The 16,871-nt window shown below is 31.3% G+C and overlaps 3 protein-coding genes across 3 annotated transcripts; 2 read left to right on the top strand and 1 right to left on the bottom strand.

Moving 5' to 3' along the window:
* The first annotated feature begins 3,153 nt into the window (after positions 1 to 3,153).
* On the top strand, positions 3,154 to 7,919 carry LOC107010807 (U3 small nucleolar ribonucleoprotein protein IMP4-like). Its single transcript, XM_015210085.2, has 9 exons — positions 3,154 to 3,368; positions 3,441 to 3,524; positions 4,991 to 5,100; positions 5,247 to 5,297; positions 5,955 to 6,098; positions 6,192 to 6,281; positions 6,495 to 6,601; positions 7,099 to 7,183; positions 7,370 to 7,919. Exons 1-9 carry the CDS (start codon positions 3,257 to 3,259, stop codon positions 7,466 to 7,468), a joined length of 882 nt encoding a protein of 293 aa, XP_015065571.1. The 5' UTR covers positions 3,154 to 3,256; the 3' UTR covers positions 7,469 to 7,919.
* A 2,720-nt stretch (positions 7,920 to 10,639) lies between these two features.
* LOC107012966 (NDR1/HIN1-like protein 3) lies at positions 10,640 to 11,479 on the top strand. Its single transcript, XM_015212948.2, has one exon. It carries the CDS (start codon positions 10,717 to 10,719, stop codon positions 11,404 to 11,406), a length of 690 nt encoding a protein of 229 aa, XP_015068434.1. The 5' UTR covers positions 10,640 to 10,716; the 3' UTR covers positions 11,407 to 11,479.
* A 3,772-nt stretch (positions 11,480 to 15,251) lies between these two features.
* Positions 15,252 to 16,442, bottom strand: LOC107008144 (NDR1/HIN1-like protein 1). Its single transcript, XM_015207075.1, has one exon. It carries the CDS (start codon positions 16,139 to 16,141, stop codon positions 15,506 to 15,508), a length of 636 nt encoding a protein of 211 aa, XP_015062561.1. The 5' UTR covers positions 16,142 to 16,442; the 3' UTR covers positions 15,252 to 15,505.
* Positions 16,443 to 16,871: the final 429 nt, after the last annotated feature.

Raw genomic sequence — 16,871 nt, 5'->3', positions numbered from 1 at the left:
TATATATATATATATATATATATATATATATATATAAAATAACTTTTATTATAAGATAAAGGATATACGCTAAAGTTTAAATCTAGATCATTTCCGAATCACCTTCATCATTACTCTAATTTTATTATTTGTTGAGTTGTGTTGAATATTGGACAATTTTCATATATAGCAAATATAAAAATTATATTTGTATATTATAGCAAAGTCGTATAATTGCACTCCATAACAAACATATAAATGTATAATTCACTATACATATACAATTGAAGCGAATTGTATAAAACGAGAAAGAGAAAGAGACTTGGGCAGAAAATTGTATAAAACAAATTGTATAACTATAAGTGTATAGAACGATTATATAATTTCTATAAAATGAGAAAGAGATAAAGGCAAAAGAGATTTGGGCAGGGAATACATAATTGAATTGAATTGTATAAAACGAGAAATACAATCTGAATTTATATAAAACGAGAAAGAAAGAGGCAAAAGAAATTGGGTAGGAGAGTTTTTATTGTATAATTATAAGTGTATAGGACGAAAATATATGTATTTGCATGTGTATATACAATTTTCTCTCGCTTTATACAAACAGAAACACAATTTATACATTTCGTTTCTGTTTGTATAAGCGAGAGAGGTAAGGGTGGCAAGCGAGATTAGGGAGAGTGGCGAGCGAGATCTGGAGAGTGGAACAAAAATGTATGTATTTATACAATTTTCTCTCGCTTTAAACAAATAGAAACAGATTTTATACACTTGTGTTTGTATAAAAGTGAGAGAAAGCGAGCGAGAGATGGAGCAAGAGCGGAGAGTGGCGAGCGAGAGTGAGAGAGAGAGGTGAATGACAAACACTTTGCTACTGCACACAATTAAATCAAAGATGATTATAGCAATTAATTTGATTTATTATTTTGTCATTATATACAATTTTTCTTTGAATATTTGAGGTGCATTAGTTTTGGAAATAATTTGTTAGATAACATTCATGATAAGCATTTAGATTATGCCTTTATGTTTGATTGAACATTTGCAATTATATGAATCTTTTGATTTATTTAATTCATTAATTAATCTTGTTTTGTACCAATTCCAAATGGAATATAAAAAAGGAAAAATATTATTAAATATTTGTCTAAATATAAAATTGCTAATACATGGTTAGTGGATCCCAATTAATTTGGAAATCAAGCAAATCCTCTTTTTAAATTCTTTAATTTCTCTAAAAGATGATAAAGATGATGAATTATTGGGTTTTGAAACTTCGATATGAAGCCTTTATGGAATATTTTAAACACAATCATTATTGCTATATCTATATGCACTTTGGGTTTCTTTTTTAGTTAATGAGATTTTATTTTTTTTTGTAATTTATGAATTTAATCACCTTTATAAATTTAATAACTTTTTAAAAATCTTCATTATTATATCTTAAATTCCTCAATAAACTTCACTCAATGAGTTACTCCTGTCCTTTTCTAGTATACAAGATTAACACCACTTTTAGTATAGTGTATTTTCACCGTCTGATATTTTGTCACGTTTTAATTTTTTAAAAGTTAACTTAAATTAAATTATAAGAGAAATATTTAAGCTTATGTATTTATTCGTTACATGTAAAAATTTGTCCACAACATAAAAAGAGAACAGAAAATATTAGTAGAGAAAGATCAATAATATTTAAGCTTATGTATTTAATCCCTTAGGTTTGAATTGATATTGTAGTGGCTAAAATTTAAATGATTTGTCATTTTTTGAATTTTATTTAAATAATTGTCCTTTAAGCGACTATTTGTGCACACTCTTTTCGGGCCTATTACACATTACAAATAGAATAAGACCAATACCTTGGCCCAGCTTATATATGGAGAAGCCCGATCCAAAGTAAGGTTCATCAACCAAGTTATTTAATGGGAAAATTACATAAAATTTCATTTTTATGAACTAATTACTTAAATACAATCTAGTTTATAATACTATGTATCTTATCGGATTTTGGTGCATCCAGATATGTCCAGATACATATATCTCGTGATACATGAGGGTCAAAATTAGGTGCGATTTGTTGTAGATACATTATATACGAGTGGATTGTGTAGGAATACATAATAAATCATGCTCGTCACTTTCCTGTGTATATGGTATTCCAACTACATAAAAATACATGTATTTAATGTGTATATAGTGTGATTCACATGTATATGATATACATAACGGATTTCGCTCGCATCCCTCCCCATCTTGCTCGTGTCTTTCCCTAGTGTATCTAGTTGCAAGAGGTACATATATTTAAGTGTTTCTTCCTCAATATATTATAGAGAGCTCTTAATTAGTTGTAAGATATATAATATTTTGAAAGTATATTTAATAATAAAATATAGGGTATTGACGTATGTCTAATTATGTAGTTTTTCCTTATTTAATCGCACGATCTATCCCTAGAAATTGGACATATATATATATCAAGTCATATGTCTTTTAAAGGTGCGGGACAAAGATTAATAAAATATTATGATATGAGTATATAAACTTATACTCTGCAAAAAAGTAATTATCCCGATGGGTAAAAATTAAGGGAAAATTACGCGGTTTATAAACAAACTTATGCTACTTAATTACTTATTTTAGTTATAGTTTGTTATAATTACCACTCGCGACTAACATTATACTTAATTATGTGGGTTGATTTCAAGTTTATATAATTAGCGACATTTGTATATGTATAATTTGTCAGGATATACAAATACATATGCATAATATACAATTATCTAATCGATATACATATACAACTCACATCTCTCGGCTCTCTCCCAATGTCGCTCGACTCTCTCATCCCTCTCCCAATCACGCTCGCCTCTCTGAATCTCTCTTCGCATATATACAAATACATATGTATAACATACAATTATCTAATCGATATACATATACGATTCACCTCTCTCCCACTCTTTGCCCTCTCTCGCTCGCTTCTCTCTTCTCTACCAGTATTGCTCGCCTCTCTACTCTCTATGACATGTAGCTACAAATTATAATAATCAAACTATAGCTATGGAGAATAATTAGACTATTTTTAGTGGCTATATGTGAAAGTTCCCTAAAAAAATTAATATATCACAGTAAAAGTGAGGCCCATTTATAAAAGCCCATTTTATTGTTTTCATCTCACAAAACCCTCTCTTCTTTCTTCTTCTTCCCCAAAATTCTCTTAAACCCTAAAACCATAAAACACCTTGAAAACGACGACGTTTGTGAAGCCACCATGCATAGAAGGAACATTCGATTGCGAAGAGAGTACCTATACAGGAAAAGCTTAGAAGGGAAGGAGCGTTTGCTATATGAGAAGAAACGCAAAATCAGAGAAGCTTTAGAAGGTCAGTTTTCATTTGTTGAATTATTTGCTTTTTTTTGGTTTTTTTTTTTTGATGATTATGGGTATTTTTCAGAGGGAAAACCGATTCCAACTGAGCTCAGGAACGAAGAAGCTGCTCTCCGAAAAGAAATTGACCTTGAAGATGAAATTACTGCTGGTATGTTTATAATTCCTAAATTTAGAGGATTTACTTGATTATTATGATTCGAATTGAGCTGTATTTCTTCGAATTGAGCTGTATATCGTCGAATTGAGCTGTATTTCTTCGAATTGAGCTGTATTTCGTCGAATTGAGCTGTATTTTGTCGAATTGAGCTGTATTTTGTCGAATTGAGCTGTATATCGTCGAATTGAGCTGTATTTCTTCGAATTGAGCTGTATTTTATCGAATTGAGCTGTATTTTGTCGAATTGAGCTGTATTTTATCGAATTGAGCTGTATTTTGTCGAATTCAGCTGTATTTCATCAAGGATAGAGTTAACAAATTGGTAAATTGATGAGAGAGGAATGTTAGTTTTGGTGTTCCTGTGAAACTTACACCTTTCAAGTACTCTATCCATTTTTGAGAGTATGTGAACATGGGGTAGTTCAAGTTAAACCATAGCAGAGAGTGAAGCCATACAACACAAACATTAAAATTTTTACGCCTTAGGTGTTCTACGAAGTTCTTCAGCACAGGAACATGTGAGAAAAGCTCAATCTGGCCTATATAATGATATATGAGAAGTAATCGTTATATATCTGCGTCTGTGAGTGCATCTGTGCATATCATTCTGCATATATGTTTGTTAAGAGACAAGACTACTGATCAGTGTAGAAGTTTAGATAGTGGGTATTCATAATCAGGAGGCAAATGTCCAAAGAGCAAAAATATAACACTGTAGAAATACAGTTCGGAGTACTTCTCTTGAGTTAAGTAGGAATCACATGAAGTCATGAACTAATATAAATTGCTTGATCATATTTAATCTACAGTGACTTGACAAGAGAAGGAGAGAGAACACCATAACTATTTCCTTGGGGGATAGAAAGATGGATCCCAATGAGTGGAAAAGGTAGGAGGTTCTCAATTTGATGTGAGCCTTAAGTTATATTTACAAATAACATAATCTTAAGTTCTCATCTCATATCTAAGATTGCTCCATCATTGTCCAATAGAGTAGAAGCTTTTTAATCTTGTAAGTTGCATAACCATTATCTCAATATTGGAAGCACGATAGAACAGATAACAGAATCTCAAACTCTCTCTCATGTCTATTCTCTTGGTGGGTTAAATGTTATGGAATGTGACAAGGAAGAGAGAAGCAAAGAGGGTAAACGTTTAAACAAGATGATGGAAGTCTATGAAACGCTTGATAAACTAGAAATTATTGGATGCTTTAAATCTTTACAACTCTCTTTAATGCTTGTATCTTCATCATGCCTTTTCTATGACAACATCTCTCTCTCTGTTTAATCTTTTGTTAATAATTCACCGATGGGAATTATAGACTATGCACGTACAAGTAGAACACAGTGGTTTGTTGAAATGTTGGCTAGCTGAATTCATATTGAGTTTTAGTTGTACGTGCTATGTTTTTGCTATAACAAGGCTTTTGTCTATTTTCAATGATGGTGATGCAGTACCTCGATCAACTATTGATGATGAATATGCTAATGCACCTGAAAAAGATCCCAAAATTTTGCTTACCACTTCAAGAAATCCTAGTGCTCCTCTTACTCAGTTTGTCAAGGTTGGTGTACCCCTAAATTGTACTGTTATTATATTACGTAATCCACTATTCCATTCTCACTCTTTCTTTTAGAAGTCATTATATTTTTTCAATTAGACATTTCTCATGTATTCTTTTCTTTTTCCATGTTGTTTGTATGGGCACAGGAGTTGAAAATTGTGTTCCCTAATGCTCAGCGGATGAATCGTGGTGGTCAGGTTGGTCTGCTATTGGGAATTCTTTTCTTGTTTAATACTTCTATTATTATGAGCTATTAGAGATGGCATTGGGAGCTTACAGCTTGAAAGATTCATAATTAGAACTGGAACTGTTGTCTCTAACTTCTTGTCGGAATAGGAAGAGGTGTTCCATCTGTTTAAATTACAATTTAAACTTGTGTATATGTACATTTTTGTGTCTTACATGTATACTGGAACACAGAGTAAATTCTAGAATAATATGTCAGGCTCACATATATACACTTCTGCAAACTATCTAGAAAAATTTAATTGAATATAAAATGAAGAGAAAAGATGGCCATGGATGTCTCAAATTTACTTTTTTAATGAAAAGAACTCTGATTCTAAGACTCTTAGACCCCTAGTTTTTGCAAGGAAAATGATTTGTCTTAAGCACTTGTTAACATTTATGTGCTTGCAACAAGCTATTAGTTCTTAAATTCTTTGTTGTTTGAATTCTTCGAAATATCATCTTGGTGCATCTCGGATCCTCCAAACGTAGTGCATTTTTGAATCATCCGACACGGTGTGGGTTAGTTTTTTGGAGAGTCCAAGCAGCATAACTTAAAGATATTTACGGTTTCACAATTATGTTGTAGTAACTCATTTTTTTAAACTTTTAAATTTTTTTTTCAGGTGATATCAGAAATAATTGAAACCTGCCGATCTCATGATTTTACAGATGTAATTTTGGTCCATGAGAATCGTGGTGTGCCTGATGGTATTGTCATTAGTCATCTGCCTTTTGGTCCAACTGCTTACTTTGGATTGCTCAATGTGGTATGTGCTCTTACTCTTACCCTGTTAAGCGCAGAAGTCTTCTGCTGTCTATGTGAGTTGTAAGATAATGTCCTCATCTACTATTTCATGCAGGTGACTAGACATGATATTAAGGACAAGAAATCTATGGGAACGATGTCTGAGGCGTATCCACATTTGATTTTTGACAAATTTTCAACTAAGGTGATCCCCGACATCCCTTTTTCGATGAAGAGTGTAACACATGCGTTTCAGTAGACTTGCTACTGACGCTGAGATTTTTGAAACTGAATGATCATGTTGCCAAAATCAGTTACTGGATGTTTAGATAATTCTTGATTATCTAAAGTCTTTGATTTTTTAGTATAGCATCTAATATACTGTTCTATACTCACCGGGGATATTTTGATCATGCAGCTTGGTGAGAGGACAGTAAACATCCTAAAGCATTTGTTTCCTGTGCCCAAGCCTGATACAAAACGTATCCTCACATTTGCTAACCAGTCGGACTACATCTCATTCAGGTTTATTATTTTGTTCAGTATCATTAAGTTCTACTTTAGTAATGGAGGTTGTTAGTTTTAATGTTTAGTTTTACTCACGTACAAGGCATGCTGGGATTACGGCTCAGCAATATTTTTTTCCCCTTTGATCCTCGATCCACAGATTTCTCATTTTGGTAAATAGAAGCCATATAATCAGAATGAAGCTTGTAAACAATTGTGTTGGCATTAGCTATCCTTAAACAATTAGATTGAATAGTTGAACCAGTCCCTTGTTCGAAGAAACCCTCCACTTCAATCGGTAATTTTTTCACGAAAAGCATGCATGTGATAAGAAATCTAGTGTTTCACTAAGATTTCGAATAATCCTCTGGTGGAGGGTCCTTACCACTAGGCTAACCTTTGGTTGTCTTGTTAACTGAGAGAGGATAGTTTAAAACAGGTATAAATTTGATGATTTACCGACTATGCAGCTCCCCCTCCCATTTCTTTATACTAAATTTGATTGAAACGTGCAGACATCACGTCTATGAAAAGCATGGAGGTCCAAAATCAATTGAGCTGAAAGAGGTTGGCCCTCGATTTGAACTACGCCTTTACCAGGTAACAATAATTATACCAAGACGCTAGTTCTTGAAAATGGGCTTTATTTAGTACACTTGCCCTGTCTCTTTGTCATATGAATTCCGTGCTACGTTGTTAGGAATGTGTGATTGATTACCTTGATCCGTATTCTATTTGTTGCTGACATAGCTCATTCCTGATCAAGTTACTTGTTTTTAAATGTAGATCAAATTAGGAACGATGGATCAAGACGAAGCTCAAATCGAATGGGTTATAAAGCCTTACATGAACACATCTAAAAAAAGAACCCTTCTAGGGGACTGATCAACATGCTACAGAATATGAACTTTGAAGCCTCTGACTCTGCCCATTTGCACCAACAGAAGTCGATCGTTGCTGGTAAGTCATCTATTCGATCGTTCAAATGCAGACGTTTGTTCCAGAGAGATACTGTAAAATCTCTCTGTAGGAAAAGGAAGAGATTCGACAGCTATTGGTTTCACGACATATGACACAACCAAGCCTTGACTTCTCATAAATGATTCGACAAATTTTTTTTAGTGTTGGCTCTAACTCAATTTTATGTGCAAAAGAATGCTCCCTCCGTCTAGTTTGACTCGGCACGGAGTTTAAGAAAGAAAGGGAACTTTTAAAACTTGTGGTTCAAAATGAATGATAGAAATTTGTGTGTCTGTAAATCATTTCATTAAGGATAAAATAGACATTTTATAGCTAAATTTTAACTTAATATAGAAATGTGTCATTTTGTTTGGAACTGACTAAAAAAGAAAGTAAGTCGTATAAATTGGGACAGAGTGAGTACTTAATATGTATAAACTCCGTCTTCTAAGGATATATTGATTTTTTTTGAGTAATTAACTACTATATGTCAATAACTAACTACTATATATCAAATTCCATTTAACTTGAGGATCGATCGATTGTATGAATTATATTTTATTCAAATCATACAAAAAAAAAAGAAACTTCACACACCTTTGTCAAAGGTTTAATTTAATTATCGCAACTCTTCATAACTCTTCATATCAAGTCTGATATATTACGAGACCCAACTAGGAAACACCATGCAATTGGTTCTTTGAAAAGCTGATGTATTGCTAGACTTGAGCGGAACCCTTAGTCCACAACCAACAGTAAACTTAATCTTTCCCGTTGTGATCCAACCCGATTTTAGCCTCATCTGAACGTTAAACACCGTGTAAATACTAAAAGCTCCGTTTTTCTTCTCATCTTCGTAATCCGATTTCTCTCTATCTCCAAGTTGAATATCGGTTTGACCCTTGATCTCTTGATGTAAAGTAGTTGTGTTCTTAGAATCCTGAGAGAACAATTCAAAGTTTGTGGTAGCAAATTTCTTTTGATGGAAATTCGATTTAGCTTCTAAGAGTTCATACTTTACACCAATTTTTTCATTAGAGTTTCTTATCTCGAAGTTTAGGTTAAGGTCATAATCGAGAGTATTGGTTGATGGAGAGAAATCGAATTTCATCAATGAGGCATCTGATACATGGAAATAGACCTTATTGGGTCTCCAAATGAGCCAAATGGCTAGAATAAGGATGCCAAAGATGACAATAATCACACAAAGTATCTGAAAAATGCATGCACAAACACAACTAAAGATACAATTGCAACAACAAAATTTCCCCATGATGGGGATTTTTCTTCTTCTTTTTTCGATTTAATAGTAATAAATTTCGATTGGAACGATTTTTTTTTGTTTTTGGTTCTAATACAGAAGAATCAAAATTGTAGGGAGGATGATTCTTCTGTATTTGTGTTGCTGCCTAGTTTCAAAGGTGGGGGTTAATGTGTTATGTTATTTGATTTGTGAATTATGAAAATAAATGGTTAAGAGGAAATTGTGGAAATGCCAATAATTTTTAGTGTGGTTAAGGTTGAATACATGATATGTTTCTATTTTAGTCAACTTTGTTTAAATTTAGTTTCTTGTTTATATGGAGAAAATTTGAGTCATAAGTATAGTTATAAATTTGTTATATGATATTATTAATAGTATATAGTACTCCCTCCGTCCGGAATTGTTTGTCGTGTTGCGCTTATCGAGAGTCAATTTGACTAATTTTCAAAGGTAAATTGGATCACATTAATTCGATTTTTTAAACAAAAAAAATAGATATTCTGAAACTATATGAATAGTACTATAAATTATAATTTTTTGCATATTAATATGATGAAAAAATACATCTTAAAATGTTAGTCAAAGTTTTTATAGTTTGACTCTAAAAATAGAAACCATGACAAACAATATCGGAAGAAGGGAGTAATACATAGTAGGATATATATTGTAATTAGGGAAAATGCACAAGTACCCCCTTAACCTATGCTTGAAATCCCAGAAACACACTTATACTATACTAAGGTCCTATTACCCCCTGAACTTGTTTTATAAGTAATTTTCCATCCATTTTCAGCCTACGTGGTATTAGCTTGTAAAAAAAAAAGTCAACAAGCGTTGGGCCCATAAGATAGTGCCACGTAGGCCGAAAAAGGCTATAAAATTATCAATAAAATAAAGTCAAGGGGGTAATAGGACCTTAGTATATTATAAGTGCGTCTCTGAGACTTCGGGCATAGGTTGAGGGGGTGCTTATACATTATCCCGTAATTAACATTATTGGCATAATTATATTTGGATAAAATGTCAATTCTTGTTTTGAATGTTTATGATATTCCTTATTTGTTTATGTTCTTTATTTATGTATGCAAAGTTTAATTGAATTTTGACATGGTATTGTACAATTGTTTGGTAGTTTTGCTTAGAATATATTGTCATTCATTTAATTAGTTCTAAAAAGTAATGTTGCATTTTTATGTTTATTGTTGTTTGGTTGTTTAAAAGAGTGATTTATCATTAATTTGTTAGGCAAAGTAACATACTCTCTAACAAAAATAATTTCAAATTTATGAAAACTTAATTCGCAATTTTTGATTAAAAATGAAGTAGTATTTTCACTTTATTACAACCCTCTCGTTGATAAGAGTGTAGACATGATATGGTAGCTCCATGATATATAAAGTCTTTTCAATGGGTTTATGAGATAATTGTTCAACTATTTTATCAACATAGTGTTACCTAACCCTAATGAACTAAATACACGATCGCGTACACGGTAAAATTCTCCGGCTCCTATGCAATAACTCGCAAATCACATAGGAAAGAAAATTCGCACTAAGCAAGTCTGGTGCGACGAGCTCGACTCAGAAGGCAAATTCCTTGCTTTTGCTAGCAAGAAGTTTCAAACTTGAGACGTCAAACATGGAAATCTCAAGCTAAAATTACTGGGCCATCCCAAAGGATATGTTATCTAACGAATAACGATAGTTGAATGCCCTATCGCGAAAAAATACAAATTATTATATTTTCGAAAAAATATTTTTAAAAATAAGTAATTTTAAACTAAACCTCCCCAAATTGGGGCTTCACACACCCTAATATATATATATACCCTCACACAAAAATCGTTTCACATTCTTCCACTAATATTCAAACTGCTTTTCCCCTTTTTCTCTCAATTTTCCGTTCAGTCATGCCGGAACCCCACTTGAACGGAGCTTATTACGGTCCATCAATTCCACCGCCGTTAAAAACCTACCACCGTCCAGGCCACGGCGGCGGCGGAGGAGGTTGCTGTTGCAATCCATTCACCTGCTGTTGCAGCTGTATCTTCAACTGCATCTGCACTTGCATCTTCCAAATCCTCTGTACTCTCTTAATCATCATCGCCGTCGTCGGATTCATCCTCTGGTTCGTTCTCCGTCCAAACAAGGTAAATTTCCATATCTCCGATGCTTCATTAACTCAATTCGATTTCTCAACTAAAAACAATACTCTTCACTACGATCTACATCTCAACGTCTCGATTCGAAACCCTAATAAACGAATTGGGATTTACTATGATTCAATTGAAGCTAGGGCTATGTATCACGGCCAAAATTTCTCGATTGTGAAACCCGACCCGTTTTATCAGGGTCACAAAAACACTACCGATTTGAAGTTGGTATTTACGGGTCAGGATTCGGTTCAATTAGGATCCGAATATGATTTTGAGAAGGGTACTGGGGTTTATCAAATTGGATTAAGGCTTTATTTGAGGATTAGGTTTAAATTTAGTTGGATTAAGACTAAGAAGATTAAGCCAATAATTAATTGTGATTTAAAAGTACCATTTAAAGGTAATGGTACTTTTAAGAGGACTCAATGTAATCTTGATTGGTAATTTTTTTGGTTTTATTATTTGTTGGATTATTGAGATATTATTATTCAATCCATTAGACAATATGGTATTATAATTATTATTATTACTATCTTATTGTTTTTTTAATAGTTGTGACTAAATAATTCTTGTGTGTTGTGTTACTTTGTTTTTGAGCTTGCTTTTATAAACAAGCTATATTCCGTGTAATTTTACGAGGGGGTCTGAAGAGTATGATGTGTATATCGTTTTACTATTATCGTGATGTGAAAAAGAGTGATCGTTTTAATTAGGTTATAGGTTGTGTCCAAAGAACGAGAGTGGACTTGCAATATTGAGGGTCTGTTTGGATTGACTTATAAACCAAAAATTACAACTTATGATTTGTAACGTATGATTTTTGACTTATTTTTGTTATTTTAGCTTTAAAATAAGTGCTTATAAACACTTTTTAACTTTACCTAAACATTTTAAAACGATTTAAAAGTTATTTTGATTTAAAAGCATCTAAAATAAGTCAATTCAAACGGATACTCTTCGTTGTACTTTATTAGCTTAATGGTGAAATTGTTACTTGATTAGTTGTAGGTTTAAATTCTATTTGGAGAGATTTTTTAGTTTTCATATAAAAAAAAAGGTATAAAATGAAAATATATCTCAAAAAGGTGTTATGTAGACAGTTTACTCGAATGCAAGTAATAACAATTTGTTATTTTACTGTTATTACTTTTAAATAAAGAGTTTGTTTGAATTGATTTATTTTAAATTCTTTTAAGCCCAAACAATTTGAAAGCATTTTTATAATATTTACATAATATAAAAAAGACATTTTTAAACACTTACTTTAAAGTAAAATAACAAAAGAAAACCAAAAAGTCATAAATTATTATTATTAATACAATAAATTAAGACGCCATTCAAATTGGCTCTTAGTTTTCACATACATAAAGGTCAAGTTACAATAATTCCGTTACATAAAAGTTTTGAAAAAAAAAGTGGCCCTTTAGAATTAATATTTGGTGTTTAAATATTTTGAATTTTAATTTTGCTAAATAAAAGAATAAAAAAGAAGAAGCTGAACTTCGTTTTCTAAAATTTATTTTATCATTATAAAATAAACAAATAAATCTCACTTTTTTTGAAAATATAATTTTAGGCCTCCAATTACGTTGAGTTGTCCTGACCCGCAATGGCTTCAAACCTAGAAGTAGAAGGGATGTCGTTTTGATAGAGGTACATTGAGTGTGTTGTTGTTAGAGAATCAAAGGTTATGGTGGGATGCATACGATTAATTCCTTTCTAATTCGAGGTCTTAGTTGGAGTTCAAAATAGATATCAGACGATGGATAAAAATCCGAAATACAATTTTTTTTTTATATTTGGATCATGCCAAACACACACTCCCCAATGCCCAAGCCCAAGCCCAAAGAGTATTTATTGGGCTCCATATCCTTCAGAAATAGTAAGCTAGTATATAAGTCATTAACAAATTATCACTTACCATAATATCCATAAATCGGTATCGTGTAGATGAAATAACGTTTATTGATCACTTTTATCGAAATAAGGGTAGAATTGACCGGGTAAATGAAGTGGTAAAGCAATAACTACTTGAGTTGTATGGTAAAAATGACGCGCCATATTGAGTTCTTTAAAATTATTTAATGTGGTAAACATCGTATTGAAGTTAACTCGCAAGTCTATATATTTGTGTATATAAAGTTGATAATTTTACTTGTTAGATTATATCAAATATATTATTATATATTTGAAGTTGCTTAAAACAACTAAACTTTAACAAAATTATAACTTTTGGATAACTCATTCTAGACAAATTCTATAAGAGGTAAATGGGGGCTATGGGGATGGGAGTGACACTTCTAAGACGAAATTATTTTTCCTACTTCCATTAGGAAAATTATTTTCCTTACATTGATATCTTCATCGAATCATATGTATTGGTCAATATAATTTCGTATAATCATATATTCTTTGCAACTTACTTTCATAAAGAAAATAATTCAAAAATTATAACCAGACAAATCAAAAATATTTTTCTCCGTATCGAACACCCACTCTATATGCTTGTTTGAGAGTAAGCTCAAGCTCACATTATTAGGTTATCCATCCACCAATTTCTAAGTTTAGATGATATAATCTATTAATTTCTTCTTACACCTAAAAACAAAAATCTATTTTGTTTTTGTTCTCTTAAGCACTAACAAACATCTCTTATATATTTATATTAATAATTAAATTAATATTTTAAAAAAGGTATTTCCAGCAAAGCAAATATCTCATAATCAAAGTTAATTACTCCATTTTAAAAACTATATTTTTTTAAAAAAAAAATACATTAAAGAGAAAATTATTCTATTCTTTTAGCTAAAATAGTTTGTTGTCTTTATGAGTTGTTAGCCATTTCATATGATTCACTTATATATGTCTACAATAAATTTCTTAATCTCAAAGTTATTTATTTTTACGTTTTCGCGTTTATGTGTTGTTTGATATATACTTTTGATTTTCAATAAATTTAAATTTTACCGTATAAAGAAAGGGGAAATACACCTTATTAAGATATATTTTCTCATTCACATGAATTAAATTTGAAATTTTTGATTTTAAAAACGTAATGAAAAACATCTCTTATTTATTTTGAGAAAGTTGTGTTTTTCTCGAAATATAAATATAGTATTTTTAAGTGAAAAGGCATTTTCTCAAAACCTATTTTTAGATTACTTTTTTTAAAAAAAAAAAATAAGACAAACTTTATCATTTTAGTAAGAAGAAAAAAAAAAAGAAATGCTCTAATTTTAGAAATGATATTTAATTTGAAAGTATATCTACAATTTGAAAATCTTATCTCTTTGTTAAAATTACAAATTTAGCCATTTTTATTTTGTTTATTTCATCCATTAACTATAGCCTATAATGGATGATGATGATAGTTTTCCACTAGAACACTCTTGGATTATTATTATTTTTTCATTATGTTTATATGATATAGTTTGATTTAATCTAAAGTTTAAAAATATTTTTAGAAAAATTATTATTTAAAATAATTTTTGATATTTAATTATTTTGTTTATTTTTGATTTAAAATAATTTCCGATAGTTTTTTATTTTTATTTTATTTATTTTTAATATTTTGTGTTCAGTATCTTTATTGAAATTTGACTATTTTATACGGAGGAAAGCTCTCCCTAGCAAAATAACTTACACTCAGATTCAAAAAATTTTAATTAAGAAAAGAACAACTCCGTCCACGTCGTACCCCTAAATTGATATTTCTCATTGACTTTTAGAGTAAACAAAACGTGTAATCACATGGGCATATACACTTTTATTTATCTTAATTCATATAGACATAACGAATATACAGCTCATATGTTCCTATGGACCATACATTTTGGCAAATTTTAATTAATGCTATTTTTATGGTCTAGAATGTTATTTTCCTCTTAATTTATGTGTCATCATTAAATAACAAAAAAAAAATTAAAATAATATTATTATTATTTATGAAATTTATAATTTATATCATTTCATTAAACATAAAATAAAATTCTTACGATAAAAAAGTGAATCACGTAAATTTAAAACAGAAGTAATGAAGAGTAAACATCAAGTTAGCCATTTCTTAAAATATCAAATTAAAAGCATTTATAATACTTAAAATAATAAAAATCAAAGATGCTGACAACTTGTATACCACAACACAACAATAATTGTTTCACTTCTTTTTTTTTTTCCAAAAGAAAGAAAACAAAAATATAGGTTCAATAATTCCGTGCTTCGAAATAATATTTTAAGTTGAGTATCTATGAAAAACAGTTTTATTATTCTATAAAAATATAGAAATAAGATTAACATACTACTGAGATCGCATTGAATATATTATTGTTATAAAAAAAAACAATAATATAATGATATATAATAAATTATAACTTGTAATAACAAGATTATGAATTCCCCTATATATCCGAATTTATCCTCCATTTTTTTCCCTTTTCCAATTTTTATTTTTTTTTAAAAAGAAAAATATACAATTTCATCAACTATAAAGGAACAAAACATTTATTTTAAATTTGATCAAAAAACAAACTTGACGGCCGTTTCTTCAAACGCTGACGGAGCAATCCCGTGCTAGTTGATACTTAACGGCGTTATTTCCCACCATAACCCCTCCATAACCCGGCCTATCACCAAGTGGCACGTAAGCAGAGCACGTGACATGTAAATGGTAATGGCCCGTTGTTATGGACCCGACTTTCCATTTTACCCGTCCATCAATCTTAAAATCCAACCAAACGCCGCCGTTTTGTTGATCCTCTGACAGGCCCGGCCCGTTATACGGGGCGATTGGGATGTTATTCCCATAAACAAATGGGGACCATATGTTGACATCCTTATGGCCTTGATACACCTCGGGTATTTGAGTGTAATACGTGATTTGTTGATTATGATACGTAGCGTATACATGCATGCTATCGTAATAAATTCCGATTCTGCTATTAGGGTTTCGGGAGTATATTGTGGTTTGGATAGAGGTTGAGAAGATGTTTGGGGCGGATACGTTGAAGGTAAAGATAGTTGTGTCTTGGAGAATGAAACGAGGTTTTTTGGGATGAAGTACGGCCCATACTATGAGGATAGTGAGAAGAGCTAAGAAGAGGAAGATAAGAATTCCACCGCAAATACGTCGAATTAGCTTTTTCTTCTTGCTCTTGTGGTGGCTACACTTTTTATCCGACATGTCGGTGAATGGTGGTGGTGATAGTTGTGATGATGGAGGGAGGAGAGAAAAAAGTTGTTTGAGAGTGGTTTGTGTTGGAGAAATGAAAAGGGAGGGGAGATGGGAAATTATTGACTATATATATAGAGAGAGAGAGAGGTGAGTAAAGTACTTTAAATATATGCCACTTGAGTTGTAGAAAGTGTGTTGTAGCTAGCATTGGTAAAGGGGTACTAATATGTCAAATTCCTCCCACTTTCTTACCAAAGCATGGGCCCCACATTGTAGCTAGCATTGGTAAAGGGTAGGGGTGGGCATTCGGTATTTCGGTTCGGTTTCGAGTTTTTTTTTTTCGGTTTTTCAATTTTTCGATTTTCGGTTTTTGTAAATTGTGTATCGAATACCGAACTGAAATATTCCGATGTTTATGTCCAGCCCTAGTAGAGGGGTACTAATATGTCAAATTCCTCTCACTTTCTTACCAAAGCATGGGCCCCACATGTATAATATAATACATTATAATAAAACGATATATGAAAAATAGATGCTCAATTTGTAGCGTTCAATAAATCTATAGTGTGATGACTATAATTTTGAAATAAGGTGATAAATATGGACAAGGTTATATATATACGCTTAATTTATATAGCATTTTTTTAAATAAATCTATAGTGTGATGACTATAATTTTGAAATAAGGTGATAAATATGGACAAGGTTATATATATACGCTTAGTTTATAGCATTTTTTA

The sequence above is a fragment of the Solanum pennellii genome, chromosome 1 (assembly GCF_001406875.1).
Source record: "Solanum pennellii chromosome 1, SPENNV200".
Taxonomy (NCBI): Eukaryota; Viridiplantae; Streptophyta; class Magnoliopsida; order Solanales; family Solanaceae; genus Solanum; species Solanum pennellii.
Note: the sequence above shows the minus strand (reverse complement) of the source record. Positions and strands in the feature narration are given on the sequence as shown.